Below are 16759 nucleotides of genomic sequence, written 5' to 3' on the forward strand. Positions count from 1 at the left end.
GTGGTCTCCACACGCGCTGTAAATAGTGAAACCCAGTGTACATAGATAGAGTGTCGTGTTTCTACGGGGCGGATAGAACACAAAATAGTCTCCCCCATCGTGAACAAGAGAAACAACAGTCTTTATGTGAAATCTTCTTGCCACAGACATGGAAACCACGGCGTTTTGAATATCATCAAGTCTCATTAACTCAAACAAATGATTCGCTGCTAAAAGAGTTCGATGTTTTTAAAGAGCACCCCCTTTTCCACTCACCTTCACTGGGGGGTCTGTGTTGTGACCACGGCTCGCCTGACACAAATCAAACCCAAGGTCTATAGTCAGATATACACAGCATCTTCACCTGGGTTGTCGCGTGAAAAAGGGAATGAACAGAAACCGCCTGTGTACGACGTCGTGTGTCTGCGGAGAGAAAAGCACGTGTCGTAAAACAGATAGAAATAGATAGAGTTAAGACAATAGCTTCACTTAATTGCCATTGTTTATATTTGACATTAAAAGCAGAGACAAGTCTAACCAAACACATGTTGTGTGAAACACAACGAGGACATAGAGTAGAACCGTCTAAATCAGGGGTGTCAAACATTTCAGTTCTGGGCTACGAAGAGTTCAGTTTCACCTGAAGGGATAACAAACAATAGCAAATATGATATAGAAAAGACTATAATCTCAACATAAAGCCAATTTTAATGCAACATTCTGGTTCAAGATACAGTGGAATGTCCCTTAAAGCTTCTGTAATTGTTGGATTCTGCATGTTTTTCCAGCTTCCCCCTGACAGCATGGCTTCCAGGCTCATTTGATAGCAAGCAGGTCGCGATCTTCCACGGCAGCGTCATCAATGATTCAGCCCCGAGTCTCAGTGTCGTGCTGTGTCGCTACTCTTAAGAAAATATTGAATTAATCAATTTTAAGAACTATTTTCTTTCTTCAGTTTGGTGGTTTTGTTTTTGGTCCACGACCCTCGTGTTTGACAGCCCTGATCTAAAGCAGACCAGACAGGCTCCGCCCACTTTGTTTGGGATGGTTCGATGCGAGGGGAGGCGGAGATCTCAAGCCGCCTCGCTCCTCATGACGATTGGAATCAAACGTAACATTTACATTTGTGACACGCATCACCGTGCAGATATTTGGATTTCTTCATTAAGCCTCCAGAACACAAAGGATGCCTTAAAGTCAAAAATGTAGTATTCAAGCTTTCAGCTGTACAAACTGCCACGGCTGCACTTTGTTCCACCTCACTCAGGCTGTGGTTTAGTTTTTCCTGCTGGAGTGCACGACCAAGTTTCTCAGCTCAGCTGAGTGACGCGAGGCTCCATCCAGCTGAAGCTGCTTGTGTTGATGGTTCCAACTCCTCCAGAGGAAACACACTTTGTTTCCACAAATACTAAATAACTTCTCTCGTCTCATCAATGTTTTTTCAAAACATGCCCTGAGCCCCGGAGCAGCAAATCTGCTCAGAAGTGGCAGCGACTCTGTAAGTTTAGATTAAAACGTGTTTTGTTTTTTTTTCCTCAATAGAAAATGTTTGAATGAACCCTGACTGAGAACGCACCAGTTGCTCAGTATTGCATCTTACATTAACGTTGTGGGCCAGCAGATCACATGGTGAAGTTTTTTTTTTTTTCATTTATTCGGAAATGTTCAGGGTTTTTTTTTCAAACTTTAAACTCCACTCGGCTGCTCAAACTGACAATAACAATCTGCATCAAGACTAAAATACAGTTTCATTTGCTTTTTTTTTCTTTTTCTTTTGCTCAAAACATTGGGAAATACCCAAACAGTTCAACACAACTGAGATAAACTGTGGTGAATAGGAACTGTAATAGGATTTCTGTTGTGGAGAAGCTCCAACCACACCATGGTGCGTTCTGCTCACGCTCGCTGGAAAAGCAACCGAGAGTCAATCTGCTTCACAAAACACAAATTTGAGATAATTTCAACAGCATAAATCTTAATTCACCAGAGTTCACTCTGGTCTTTCATCTGCTGGTCAACAATGAAACGGCCGACTGGAAGCTTCAGTTACTCTCACTGCCTGATATCAGTCACATTGAATACACTTCTGTTAGGACGCCGCATCGAAAGACATCTCACCCGCAAATGATAAGTGCTACGAAAATGGAATTGTCGTTATGATCGCATCTGAAATTGACCCGTACTAACTCTACTTTGTAAACTTTCTAAAAACCGATTTTGTATCTTTTCCTTGCGTATCTCGCCAAGGTAGAGTTTTTTTGTACTTCTAAACAACGTTTAGAATCGTATCCGTGTATGGAGTTGATAGTGTAGCTGACATTGTTGCTGAATTTAGTGGATTAGATTTTGATATGTTTTCCTCCAACACTGCTCGGACATCCCACCCAACGTTCTCATTGACTGATTTCTTCATGCGACCCTTCCAGATGTACATGTTCCTCATGAGACGACTGGTATACATTGAGGTATTCACATGGTGTGTGAGGCGAGTGGTGTCGTGGCTCCTGGAGACAAGTCTGTCGTTTCTACGGAGGAGTTCAATGTGCAATACGAGAAAAGCGGTTCATCTTGTTTCAGTGGCTTTGACGAGAGTCCGGCTCGCGTCTTTATTTCTGCTCAGTGTTTGTCGCGACCCTCCGCCGATGTACGACTCCTCACCTCGTGACGGCGAAGGAGTTTTGAGTGTACGTAGCATGTTTACATGGAGAAACAGAGCGGAACATTGCCAGTGTGACTGTCAGTCTCGGCTCTGCGGACGCTGGCAGCTCCCGAGGTTGTGTGAGGCCCCCCCCACCCCCCCCCCCTGAACCACCCGGCGGACCCCGGACCACAGGACACACACGTTACCAGGGCCAACGTCCTGCACCGGGGCCAACGTCCTGCACCAGGGCCCCCCCCCCCCCCCGGGGCGCACGTGACCCGGAAGCGACTCCGCAGCCGCCAACAGAACTGCCTGCAACCTCCGGACAATGTTCCATGTTTCGTGAACTTCTGTACTAACTGTCGGGCTTCGGCCTTTGCTGTTCTGTAACTAGTTGTGACCCCCCCCCCCCCTCATGTCCAGCCTCCCTCTCTCCTCCTCACCCTCTCTGGTGTGTGTCTGTGTTTTGCCTCCCCTGTGTGTCCCACTGCATATGCATGACGAGTCTGTGTGTTAGCAGCATGGTCTACTGTGATGGACGCCTGTAGGCAGATCTGTTCAAACACCTAGAGCCCCTTTGTGAAGTGGAATGAGTGAGTGACACACACACACACACACACACACGCACACACACAGAGACAATGCATTAAATGATAACCTCAGCCACAGTTACTCACTGCCGACCGATTCTTCCGTGTAGCGTTGATGTAACCTGAGGCCTCGTCCACACGGGATGAGAACATGTCAGAGTTTCTGTCCACCAGAAATGACAGAAAATATAAAGAAACGCTGTGGTTTGTACAGCGGGCACGTGAGGCAGAGTAACTGTAAATGTACCCAGAAGGGAGAAGAGGATCTCTCTGTCCTCCAGGGGTTAAGAGAGAAGACGGAAAGGGTTAGGGTTAGCTGAGCATTTCAGGGCCTCGTGTGAACAGAACAGCTCGCTGATAAATAAGCGATGTGGATAAAAGCAAAGCCGGCGACGAAGCCAACTGGTCGTCTTCACCGAAACATGTATTGATTTTACATAATGGGGGAAATTGGGGGCGTCCCCATTGTCCCCACCAGCACGTAAACACACACACACACACACACACACACACACACACACACACACGGACAGCGTTAACAGAGTCCGTCTGGACTTTGACCTTTAGAAGCCGTGTGAAGAAAACCTTCCACATTTGCACCCAGTGACATCCCGGCTCATCTTCCTGTATGTTGATATATGATATCTCTGTGTCTGTGTTCGTGTTCACCTTCTCCCAGACCCCCTTCCCCCCCCAGCCCACCCCCCCCCCCCCCCCCCCCCCCCCCCAGCCCCAGTCTTGCTCTTCAAAGTGTCTCTCTGTGAAGTTTTTTCCCGTATGATGAAAATTTCTCTCTGCCTGAATCTTTGTAGAGAAATAACGACTGAGTTACTACAATATCATGTGATAGACATATACATTTATTCAATACTGTAACAAAATTAACTGAAGATGACATTTAAGTTTTTTTTTTATGAAATGCTGAAAAACGCTCTTAGAAAAAAAAAAAAACCGACAACTTGTTTTTGAAAAAACATGGCATGAGGTGTAATGTGTTACTGAAAGAACATGAAGGTCTTTAATCAAATGAAGTCGACCTTATTTAAATATAGTTTATTTATTTTCAAGGTGTGATGCGTCGGCCTCTTTATTTATCCATGAAATCCTGACGGACGATGGATTTCAGTTCTAATTTAATTTGAGCAGGTACAAAATCAATCCATTTCATACCAATCGACCAAAATATATCTCAGTGAATAACAGCAGAACAATTTAATCTGGTTGTGTGTCCAAAAAAGACTGAGAAGTCAAATTGATTGAATTCCACCGTTTTCGCTATCCCTTTTTTAGCTTTCAACTTATTTAAAATCAGTTTATTTCAACATGTTAGAACGATTATATTAAGACGAATTCTCGGTTTAAAGATCTAAATGGATGACGTGTAGTTTGTAAAGATAATGTAAATCTGATAAAGTAGACTCGTTGTGATGGAGGGACATCGATGAAATGAGTCCGCCGAGTACAAAAAACTCTCAGTATTGATCAACCATGTGTACGTCTCTATTCTGCACACCAGTAAGTCGGTGTTGATAAATCCCACTGAATGAATCTGTAGATTTCACTTTATTATTGAAATATCAAATCACATCTGCATTACTTTAGTTTTTAAACAAAATGATGGTTTTCTCAGGGTCCTGCTGAAATTAACTTGGCAAAAATAAATAAAAACCATATTACATGGACTTTTTTCTGCAGAAGGGCATAATTAAATGTCATTGTGTGGAAATCACAAGGAAGATTCTTGGTTTACATAACCCGAGGTCTCTCCAGGCTCTCAATGTCAGCAGTTGTACAGCAGGGTGGTCCACTACACATCCAATTCAATAAATCATTGATGGTACCAAGATTCTATTCTTTCAACTGTCCAAATGAACATCCCCAAATATTTTTTTCAGCAAACTGAGGTGGCTCATGGACCATTCATTTTAAAATATGACCAGAGTACTTTCATTGTGAAAAGCATTCAATTTACTGATGGAACCGCTGAACAGCTTACTTAGGAACACTCCTTTAATGTCTATGAAATTCTTACCCTACCAAAAATGCACTTATCAAATTGATGAAATATAGTCCAACATTTACACAACACGTCAGGAAATGGAACCTATAATTTGGACCACTATGTACCGTGGTGACTCGTCACACTCCCAACTCTTTTCTCCTCAAATGATTAATGCTCTTGTAAACAAACACCAAAATGTTCACTCAGTCATTCACGAATCAATGAATTCAGACGAGGCACATTCAGAATCAAACTGATCTTTTCTTTATTTTCTTTGAACAAAAAAAACTTCTCCATCTTGATAAGAGACACGGGACTCAACAGGTGCCATTTCAAATAAAAAGACTGTATCCTAAAAGTTTACAAAAAAGCCACCACGATCACCAGCGAGCCTTTGAAGCAGCTCCTTCAGATCCGGCGGCTTCCCGCACACGAGCTCATTACAAAACGTAAGAACAACTCAAAAGCCCAACACACAAACTGAAACTCTAACCGAGCAACGTGGATGAAAACACCACCAGTCTGCCTCTGGCACGATTACAAAAGAATGACAGTCAATTCAACTCTGGAAGGTTTACATTGGGAGTTTTGAAAAGTGGCCCCGGTGTGTTTGAAGCATTCAGGGTCGATGTAGGTGTGAAGTGGGGGGTGGGGGGGTGGGGGGGCGCTCCTCCTCGGCTCAGTTGGCGTGCTGGACGGTGGAGAAGCACAGCTTGAGGGTGTAAGGGTACGGACCTGCTGCAAAAAACACACGCAACATTAAATATGACTTTCTAACAAGAGGCGGGAAACTCGACAAGACGGGAGTCTTGGGGGTTTCCGGCCTCCGGGCAGATTTGGTGGAAGAGAACCGGCGAGAGTGACTCGGCCGTACCTGCGTTCTTCATCTGGTAGTGGTTGATCAGGGCCAGGGCCTCCATGGCGTCGTTGATGGACTCCCACTCCAGCAGCCCCGAGGCGCTGCGGTCACTGGGAGCTGCGCCACCTGGTGGTCAAGTGAGGGAAAGTGCCGACTGAAAGCTGGATTTTGGATTCAAAGCTCGACTTCTGAAGGAACCCACGAGTCACGTCTGAAGCTTCCACCTCAGTCAGACTCACAACAAAGACTCTTACTTTTTCCGGTGAACATTTTCACGTTAACGGGGTTTTTCACACCGAGCTCTTCACAAATCTGGGGGGGGGAAACAAAACACAAAACAAAAAGGCAGCACTCGACATGAGCTTCCAACACGGCGTGTCGCGTTGAACCACTGTGCGCCGCTCACACACCTGGGTGAAGATCTCCGTGGTGACGTCCGGCTGGGCGTTGAAGAAGTGCAGCACGTTGCTGGGATGCTGGATGCGGTTCTTGGCCGCCTGCTCTGGGGAGGTGAAGCGGTTGTTTCTGGAGCCGTGGAAGTCTTTGAAGCTGCTGGAGCCGTCCTCCAGCTCGTAGCACTGCCCCGGGACGATGGCCTGCTGCTTGGACACGCTGCAGGACGAAACGGGAACTTTTTTTTAAAAAAACCAGAGCTCCCACAGGGAGACAGGCGGCGGCGTTGCGGCAGGTTCTCACCACACGTTCAGCTTCTGTCCAAACAGGAAGGTGTTGTTCAGGTGAGTGATGGCGCGGTCCACTGCGTAGCAGTCGCCCATCTCCACCATGGCCGCCCCGGGCTTACTCTTCATGAACTTCACCTGCAGACAAACAGAAGACCGTTAGCCCTCGACGGGAATCACTCAGTGAAGTGGCTCCGTGCGGTGGAGAACGCCTCAACGTGACCGTATGACTTCGAGCTGGAGTCTGTATTTTTGATCGAGGCTCAAAAATCTGTGGCATGAAAACTTGCTGTGGAGTGACGAGCCGATTCTGTATCTGCCAACTGCCGCTACGAGCTAAAGCTGCTAATGGCATAAGGCACAGCTCTGGGGAAAGAACTACAAGTTTCTGAAAATGGACTACAAAAAGCACATTTGGGTTTTAGATTATTTTAAGTTGTTCAATGTAGATTATTGCTTTGGTAACCAACATGATCTGCTCTCTTTTTCCGATTGTGATTTTCCATAAACGCTCTGATGAGCGGGTTCCTTTAAATGTCGCCGCAAGGAATTGTGGGGCAGCATGAGCTGGTCTCCTTTGATAAAGGAAGCATCAGTGTTTCCTAGGCTAAAGGAGGTTCTGAAGGAAGCATCAGTGTTTCCTAGGCTAAAGGAGGCTCCGAAGGAAGCATCAGTGTTTCCTAGGCTAAAGGAGGCTCTAAAGGAAGCATCAGCGTTTCCTAGGCTAAAGGAGGCTCCGAAGGAAGCATCAGCGTTTCCTAGGCTAAAGGAGGCTCCGAAGGAAGCATCAGCGTTTCCTAGGCTAAAGGAGGCTCTAAAGGAAGCATCAGTGTTTCCTAGGCTAAAGGAGGCTCAGAAGGAAGCATCAGTGTTTCCTAGGCTAAAGGAGGCTCTAAAGGGAGCATCAGTGTTTCCTAGGCTAAAGGAGGCTCTAAAGGAAGCATCAGTGTTTCCTAGGCTAAAGGAGTCTCTAAAGGAAGCATCAGTGTTTCCTAGGCTAAAGGAAGCTCTAAAGGAAGCATCAATGTTTCCTAGGCTAAAGGAGCCTCTAAAGGAAGCATCAGTGTTTCCTAGGCTAAAGGAGGCTCAGAAGGAAGCATCAGTGTTTCCTAGGCTAAAGGAGGCTCAGAAGGAAGCATCAGTGTTTCCTAGGCTAAAGGAGGCTCTAAAGGGAGCATCAGTGTTTCCTAGGCTAAAGGAGGCTCTAAAGGAAGCATCAGTGTTTCCTAGGCTAAAGGAGTCTCTAAAGGAAGCATCAGTGTTTCCTAGGCTAAAGGAAGCTCTAAAGGAAGCATCAGTGTTTCCTAGGCTAAAGGAGGCTCTAAAGGAAGCATCAGTGTTTCCTAGGCTAAAGGAGGCTCTAAAGGAAGCATCAGTGTTTCCTAGGCTAAAGGAGGCTCTAAAGGAAGCATCAGTGTTTCCTAGGCTAAAGGAGGCTCTAAAGGAAGCATCAGTGTTTCCTAGGCTAAAGGAGGCTCTAAAGGAAGCATCAGTGTTTCCTAGGCTAAAGGAGGCTCCGAAGGAAGCATCAGTGGTTCCTAGGCTAAAGGAGGCTCCAAAGGAAGCATCAGTGGTTCCTAGGCTAAAGGAGGCTCCAAAGGAAGCGTCAGTGTTTCCTAGGCTAAAGGAGGTTCTAAAGGAAGCATCAGTGTTTCCTAGGCTAAAGGAGGCTCTAAAGGAAGCATCAGTGTTTCCTCGGCTAAAGGAGGCTCTGAAGGAAGCATCAGTGTTTCCTCGGCTAAAGGAGGCTCTGAAGGAAGCAACCAGCCTCCTTTCCTTTGTTTCGTGAGAATTCAGACAGTCCTCATCATGGCCGCTACACTAAACACTTCCTGGGTTAAGGAAAAGGAGACATAAGGAAATAGGAGGGACATTTCGGACGTACCCCATGTCTCTGATTAGACAAGTCCATGTTCCAAAAAAACGTTCTAAAATAATAAGAATAAAAAGAATCCCTGATCTCACAGCTTAGGTCTCGGTGTTGCACGTGTCCAAATGACAACTACATTCAGCATCTTGTATTTCTTTCCTCGTGGACTGATCTTAGCAGTGTAGCCTCATGTCCGACACCGCTGAAAGAAAACCTTATGTGCATAGAACTATATTTATTTATTATGTATGAAAAGACATAGTCAGCAGTTTCTAGTTCTGTGCGGAAACAAGAAATTTGTTTTTTTCAACAGTTTAAAACCACAAACCCTTCAAAATTGTTTTCAATTGATCACACAAATCGATGACATAAAACAATTGGATCAGATGTTCAAACATCTCAGACAAATGCATTTAGCAGCTGTGTGTGTGTGTGTGTGTGTGTGTGTGTGTGTGTGTGTGTGTGTGTGTGTGTGTGTGTGTGTGTGTGTGTGTACTGACCCGCTCCACGTTCCCATATAGACAGAAGATGTTGAAGACGCGGTCGGCGTTCATCTTGACCGGGTCCAGGCCGTAAACCATCACGACGGGAGAATCAGCGTGTGCACCGTACTCTCCGGGAGGAGGGGGTGGGGGCCCATACCCAGGGCCGTAGCTCCGCCCTCCACGCCCTCTCATCGGGGGACCCATACGACGGCCCTCATAGGGCGGGGAGCCGTAGCTGTCATCGTAGCCGTGATATCCACCTTCTCAAGCAAGAAGTGAGCTCATCTTATTACAAACTTCAATGTTCACATTAAAGAAACAAGAACTCAAACGTAAAGTTGGTTGACTATGACTGAAATTAAACTAAAGAGCTGCTTGTAAACCCAAGCGCAACATCTGTAATGAAGAAACCAAACAGTGATCAAGCTCTGAATAGAAGCGACACACGGCATGGAATGGAAATACATGTTTAATAACTAAATGAGTGATTCAGTGAATAAAATGCTGTTAAAACATCACTGAAAACCACCAGCTAATCTTCCCTCCACCTCTGAACTGACTTTCTAGACGTGTTGAGCAGCCCTCGGTCTTACCATACTCTGGAGGATGGTCTCCCAGCAGGGCGGGCTGCCTCTGGCGCTTGTTGGGGTTGGCGTTTACATCTTCTACAGGAAGAAGAGCGGTGGAGAAAGACGACACACGTGATCACAGCGGAAACAAGACGGGGGGATGTTTACATGAGAATATGGGATGTCGAAGGATAAAGCGTGTTCTGTGACAAAGTGACAGTTTGCAGGTTCTACAGAACTTCATGCGTGCCAAGGTTGATTTATCTGTCCAGTAAGAGCCACGCCCACTACACTTTGGACAGGAAGTAGTGTCAGTGATTGTCCTTGGTCTTTAAAACAAGTGTTGCAAGGAGGTATTGGGGAGGGAGTCATGCCAAGACCAATATTACAGCCTTAACCTCCAGCACCTTTAGTCCAAGAACACCTACAAAGGCCAGGCCTTTAATGTAAGGGAAGAGGGGAATGGCGATGATGAGGTGGAAGCTGATGATCAAGAGGAGAGAAGGACTTTGCTGGTCCTGCAGGACCAGCAGAGCCCACCTCGGGTGTAGGAGGTGAAAGGGGGAGAGAATATCAAATAAATATCACAGATGTCTGAACTCAAGAATGACGTTTGTACGCTCACACACACCTGAATTGCTCCCATTGCCATCTGCATCACCATCTGTACAGGTACACAACAATCACACACAATCAGAACGGACGCCAGGTTAATCAGTGACAGTTGTACTGCGCAAAATTAACTTAATTTACCCCGGGTACGTGTCAAAAGCCATTCATGACCAGGTCTGTCTTGATTTGGGCACGCTAACAAATGAACTATGAAGAAGCAGGTGGCTTTTCATAGTGACTTCTGCAGGTCAATGACCAGGCTGTTTGCATCCCAGCAGCCACTGTGGCTGGTGGGTCAGCAGCTCTCGCACACTTACTGCACATTAATTAGCTAATTGGATTAGTGAGAAATACAAGTGGTGACTGTCAGGAGTCCGGGAGGCCACACACATGAGATGTCTGATGGCTGTAAGTTGCCAACAGAGGAAACGGCGACACATAGCAAACAAAACAGCAGGTCTGCGTGACATTGGAAACAAGCTTCGACACAACCAGCAGCCTGTTCTGGAAAGAAGAGGTTTTAAGCCTTTGTGAGAGAAAAAAAACATGGAGTCGTGTCTGTCTTGTGTGGCCATGTTGGTTGCTGGGCGTTGGGATGATGTGGTGCTGTGCAGTTATGTTCCCCGAGGAGAGTCTCGATTTACTTACTGCATGTTTACAAACAGAGGGAGAAGACATTTGCTGCAGCAGTTCCACCACTCTCCACTCAATTCATTTCATCCATTACTCTTATCCTGCTCCTCTTTTGGGGGAAACAACTGTCCACCTCAGGAGCGATTCCTGGTTTTATCAAGCTGAAAGTTCCAGTGTGGGGGAGAGGGGGGGGGGTCAGGGTCAGACGGTTGGTTGGTTTCCATCCTTTTTGTTCCTTTTGGGAAAAGTCCACTTAGCGCCCACAGGGAGGCCTTGAGGTTGCCATAGAGCACATTTCAGTTGGGAAGCTGGCTCCTCTTAGCCCCAAAGAGCCAAACCTGCATCACATGGAAGGTGTTACACAGGTTCTAGAGAAGGTCAAGTACTTAGAAACTCAAAAGGGAAAGCTAAAACAGGGCAGGTTATTCATAGGGAATAAAGATGAGGAGAAAAGAGTGAGAGAGAAAAAAGCTGACTTCCATGTGGGAGGGGGACACAGAGGGTGAAACACAAGTGGGCCTGATGGCTCTGAGTGTGCTTGGTGTTGTCAGCAGTGTCTCGTCTTCATCAGTTGTCTTGTGTTGAATCCAGTGTGCGTGGCTACAGCTCGACTCGTCTATTGGATCAGTTGGGACGCCGCCAGGGAGGTGTGACGCTTGTTTTGTGCGGAGCAGTGCAGCCCGAAACAGCAGGCTGGTGCTCGTGTGCTCTCGGGCCGATTGGTCAGTATCAGTATACATCGTCAGTCTCTAGCTTCTGATTGGATGGTGCTGTGTCTCCTCTGGGCTCAGCCTCCTGATGGTGTAGACAGTGGAGCACTGTTGGGTACAGGCTTTGGCCTGCTGCAATGTGTCTCAAAGTGAAAGGAAGAGGGAGGGAGGGAGGAGGGCCCAAGTGTAGCTCAGCGCCCAACACTCCCCGCACGCCATGGCGCCTGTGCAGGAGCTGAGGAGTGAGTGGTGAATCAGTCCTACATCGTCATGTGGAGTGGGTGTTGTCTCTGGAGGGGGGCGTCCTGCCTCTGTATGACTGGCGGGGTGGAAGGTTGGGCTGATGCTTGCTGAGTGGTGATGTTGTCAGCGTGTGTCTGCGCTCCCTCTCAGCACAACAATCCTGCACACGTTTCTGTTTCTCCAGAGAGCAAAGACTTCAGATTTTCTCTGGACTGATGCTGATCTGCACGGCCGTCATCGCCTCTCGGCCAAATCACATTACAGCGTCAATGTTTTACGTCAAACGCACTTGGCTGCATGACGCAGCTCGGTTGTGGCTTCCGTCGCCCTTCTGACTTGATTCAAGTTTGATGACGACAGAAAAGACCAGGATCAGTCTTAGAAGCAAGAAAACTTTTACAGCAAATATTGAAATGGATGTTTAGAAAATTAAAATGATGGAAACAGTTATAAACATTGTGAGGATGGCGGGAAGAGCAAATGCAAGGAAAGAGTTGTTTGTTTTTTTTTTAACTCTGGACATGTCAGACAGCATCAGTGTCTTCCACTCTCTGAAGTCTGAAACTCTACAGACGAGATGCGGAACAATTCATGGAAAGACGACACATCAGGTGAGCCTGAGGGCAACACGTCTGGCACGCTGGTCCAGACGCTTCTCGTTTCTAGGAATGATAATGAATAGTCTAATAAAAAACATTTTCTTTTGTCTGCATGTGTTTTCCCGCCATCCATTTTTCACTGCCTTGAAATACAAGTCAATGGACAAATTGTTTATTTTGACCTGAATTGACGCTTCTATCATAATGCCACACCTCTTTCTTCCCAAAAGTCAAATTACACAGGGGCATATAAAAGCATGAGTGCAGCGCTGCAGGTTTTACCTGGGCCTCCCAGGTTGGGGTTTGTGTAGTCCCACGTGTCCTGGTCGTTCTTGAACACGTTCAGGCGAGTCGGCTGACAAGAGCAGGAAACAGAAGTTTACACTCTACTCTTAAACCGATATTTGGTTAATGTTACAGAGAAAACCAGTCAACTTACAACTGTCAAAGGTAAACTTGTTGTACCCGTGTTACAATGACGAAGATATTCTATTCTGTTCAGGAAAACCTGCCTTCAAGTGTTAATGTATCCTAAAACAGGGTTTTTTCCCTCCCGCACTCAATTATAATAGACTATTTAAAGACTAAAGACACACGAACCCATCAAACATTCCAGTGATTAATGAGCCGAGGAAATAATTAATAAATTATAAAATCTTCTCCTAAAAAAAAGAAGTGAACAGCATTTGAAATGCAGATGGCGTTTCTTTCAGGCTCACAATGCCATCAGTGGAGTAAAACGAATGTTTATTTTCCTCCATACGGTTAACTATGTGTTTATACAAAGCCATGAATCAGATCGAATACCTCACCGACCACATGAGGTGGCTCTACTTGTTCCACCGGGTTTACTATAGACTGAAACTCTTCCAGCTCTAACCACCTCCACTTTAAACCCCCCCCCCCCCCCCCGTTATTCACGGCGAGGTTGTGCTGCGTGACGAAAACCAGCCTGGGTAAACTTCTCCTACCTTTGCATACTCGATCTTCAGCGTGCAGCAGCCAGAATAGATGTCTGCTCCATTGAGTGAAGCTTTAGCCCGCTGGGCGCTTTGCACAGAGTCAAATGTAAGCACAGGGTTAAGGACGTAAAGGTCAAAGGTCATCAGAGCATTTACAAAACAACCGACGAAGAGAAGAGCCATCCTCGGATGGTCTCGGACTGACGAGGGCTAATGAAACATGTGGCACATCACACGAAAGGATATTCGACCATGGCCTGCACGCCGTTCTTCCTGAAGATCACGATTCTCTGCACAGGCCCACAGTTGTTGCAGATTGTGTAGAGGACATCCTGTGGAGAGGCCAAACACAGAGCACGCATTACATCTGATCACCTCCGATTTCATCTGATTGGTCAGATTTAAATGTGTGATTTGGTTTTTGGTCAGACAGTTTCTTCCTTCTGCTCACAAAAACCCCAAAACATTACATTTTCTGCAAGTTCAACTGCAGTTTTCAATAATAAAAGAGGGAAGCTGCACATTAATTATGTCGGATGGAAGGCCATATTCTTGTGAATCAGCATCTTTGTAATGACAGCAGCAGGTGAGCAACAGAATTAAGAGATCTTTGAAGAAATTCAAGTCTTTGGCTTCGTTTACACGACAGTGAATCGTGCGCATCAGCAAAACTTCCTTCACTTTTGGGGGGGGGGGGGGGGTTTGTTTACACGACACCAACGTGCAGATGCACTGTATCAGCAACGTTTTTTTTTCCCGGCTCCCGAGGTGGAAAGACTCTTTCATGGTAGATATTCCCTCCTGCAGAGACTGATGGAGGCTACAGAGCCTGTTACTACACACCTCTCCCTTTCCCTCCCCATTCTTCTGCTCATCCACTTGCAAACAAAAACAGCAGACCCGTAGTAGGTATGACTCGCGGTCTGTACTCTAGTTTTTGGTGCGGTACTTGGGACATGCTGAGAGCAGCAGGCGCTCTGTGCGCTCACCGTGGTGATGGGGTAGATGGGGTTCATGATGGTGAGCAGGAGCACATTGTTGACGCTCCTGGAGTCGTCCGAGTCCCCGGGCCGGGAGATCTTCTGGCTGGTGGAGTAGTTGATGAACGCCGGGTGTCCAGCGATGTAAACCTGGTTGTCTGCAGCGTACGTCACAGCTGTGGAGGATCCGTTCATGTCTTCATACTCCACCAGCGCCTGACGCTTCTTTGGCATCACCACTACATAGCTGGGAAACAAAACAGAGCTGGTTTATCACAGCGTTTTTCCAATAGTCATCAGGTGAAATTCAAACTGAAATGACATTTCTTTTGTACCTGATGGCTCCAAACTCCTGCAGAGCCTCCACAAGGTCGGCCTCTGTGATGCCGTCCACCAGCCCCCGGACGTGCACCACCACAGAAGGAAGGGTCTTATGAGGATCTTCATAGCCCTGCAGAGAAACACACATTGAACCAAATCAGATGCTTTCAGTCGGTCTGGAATTGATCTGCTCATTTTATACGGATGTATGAGAGAACCACCAACTGAGGCTACAAAGAAAGGTTGTTTCCTCTTTGACCGACAATATCAGACATCAGAATTGGCTGGCAAAATCACATCACTGCATTCTTCATGAAAATATGTCCCAGATAGTTATTTGACAAACAGTGGTGTCAAAATTTAAGTTTTGTTGCATTTTGGCTGCTCAGTCACTAAAAACTGAACAGTTCTGATACTGATAGCCTGACAATAGAGGATGCCAAGTGATTGTGCTGCTCATCTTTGTAAGTGTAACAGATCTTCTCCCCCCAAAAATCCAACATTTTCTATGTGGAGACACATTTCTGACATGCAGACACCAAGTGGGCCAATTCATCAACAAATGACATTTAACAAGAGATTGATTGTTGTTGTTTGAGTGCATATGTGGGTGGTTGAATTACAAAAACAGAGCAACAAATCCTGGCATGCAAATTATATTGTTGTCATAAAGACATCACAGAAAACTTTCTAAAATAAAAACGCCTACGTCCTGATTTGCAATTCAATTCATTCAGCCCCACGGTGTGGTTTTGGTGTCGATGATACCTCTCTGCAGTAATACATTTGCTTCACTACAGACTCAAAGAGTGTGTGTGTGTGTGTGTGCCACATGTTGGATTTGGCACAAGTATCAGTAGGATGTCCATCCTGGTACCAAACCTGTGAACATCTGGACAGAAGACTTAAAATATACTAACAAAATATTTTAGGAGGCACAAATGTACATTTTTCAAGGGTAGGTCAGCGCCTTTACTTATCTGTAACAAACTGCTTTGTATTTTAACAATGTGTATTAAAACTGGTCCAATGGAGATTTGGACCATGAGTGACCAGGAAGGAGGAAACCTGCTGGTCACGTGAGCAAATAGCCCTCTGCACGTCTGGTGGAAAATCTTAAACAGTCTTTATGTTCGATGAAACATTGGTCTTAAACAGCCACGATTTCAGTGTATGGGACTAAAGATAAACAAGCTTTCCTGTGAGACGCGTGTCCGAAGGCGTGCGCTTTTCCACAGCTGAACGATGCTATCGTGGAAGCTAACAGGCTAGCCCTCAGGATGGGCAGCGGGGCAGGTCTGGGAAACCGGGGGTCACTACACCGTTGGTTCGTTTTAAACCACTTCTAACTTGATTTTAATAGATTATCTGGACAGCAAACCTGCCAGGCTTACACCACCGAGCGGGGTCATGCGATGTTCCGTCAGTCCAGTTCCAGCGCGTAGCTGGCGGCTAGCAGCATGCTCACACCCGGCCTGAGAACAAAGCGGGCTGGGGGATGAGGCCCAGCTGGCGAAAACGCCCTCCTAACGAGCGATTCTGAGCGCACATTCCCGGTGTAAGCAGGGCTAACTTGTGGGGAAGATGTTCTGCGCATCGTAACGCTGAAATCCCTTCGGTATGAACAGTTTTGTGAGAAAACTCACTCCCCGGAGAGGATTCACTGAGCCTCGGCGCGTCGTGACACTTTTTTTTTTTTTTTTTTTTTTTGCTGCGCACGCCACAATGAATGAAATCCCCAGAAAACCCGCTCAGAGCGCCGTTTACCGAGCGCGTCCCGGTGGTGACCGACTCACCGTGGACATTCCGTCAGTCTTCTGCCTCTTCGTCGCCCTGCCTTCCTCGCCGTAATAACGTCCCGCCGCGGCTGCCATGTTGTCTCGGTTAAAAAGGATGGAGTAAGTGACGACGGACCGTAATGGACGGAAAAAGAGAGGAAAAGTGGCGCGCGGAGTCACGCCCACTGAGACCACATCTCGGATCCTGATAGGTCCCCGTGGCTGTCAATCAGAGTGAACGACAAC

At 46.5% G+C, this 16759-nt stretch overlaps 1 protein-coding gene across 3 annotated transcripts; it reads right to left on the reverse strand.

The window, feature by feature from the left end:
- Window positions 1-5453: 5453 nt before the first annotated feature.
- On the reverse strand, window positions 5454-16649 carry LOC308138335 (heterogeneous nuclear ribonucleoprotein L-like). Of its 3 annotated transcripts, none has more exons than XM_080507417.1 (14): window positions 16532-16649; window positions 14750-14865; window positions 14424-14661; window positions 13679-13766; window positions 13444-13538; window positions 12755-12827; window positions 10307-10339; window positions 9700-9771; window positions 9122-9366; window positions 6768-6889; window positions 6482-6683; window positions 6326-6383; window positions 6087-6197; window positions 5454-5950 (listed from the first exon to the last, which is right to left on the reverse strand). In XM_080507417.1, exons 1-14 carry the CDS (start codon window positions 16607-16609, stop codon window positions 5892-5894), a joined length of 1590 nt encoding a protein of 529 aa, XP_080363543.1. In that variant the 5' UTR covers window positions 16610-16649; the 3' UTR covers window positions 5454-5891. The 3 variants fall into 3 exon arrangements, with proteins under 3 accessions (XP_080363543.1, XP_080363542.1, XP_080363544.1); XM_080507416.1 differs by having other exon boundaries at window positions 5454-5947; window positions 9122-9369; XM_080507418.1 differs by having other exon boundaries at window positions 9122-9369; window positions 16532-16621.
- Between the last annotated feature and the right edge of the window lie 110 nt (window positions 16650-16759).

The sequence above is a fragment of the Blennius ocellaris genome, assembly GCF_963422515.1.
Source record: "Blennius ocellaris genome assembly, chromosome: 2".
NCBI classification, from domain to species: domain Eukaryota; kingdom Metazoa; phylum Chordata; class Actinopteri; order Blenniiformes; family Blenniidae; genus Blennius; species Blennius ocellaris.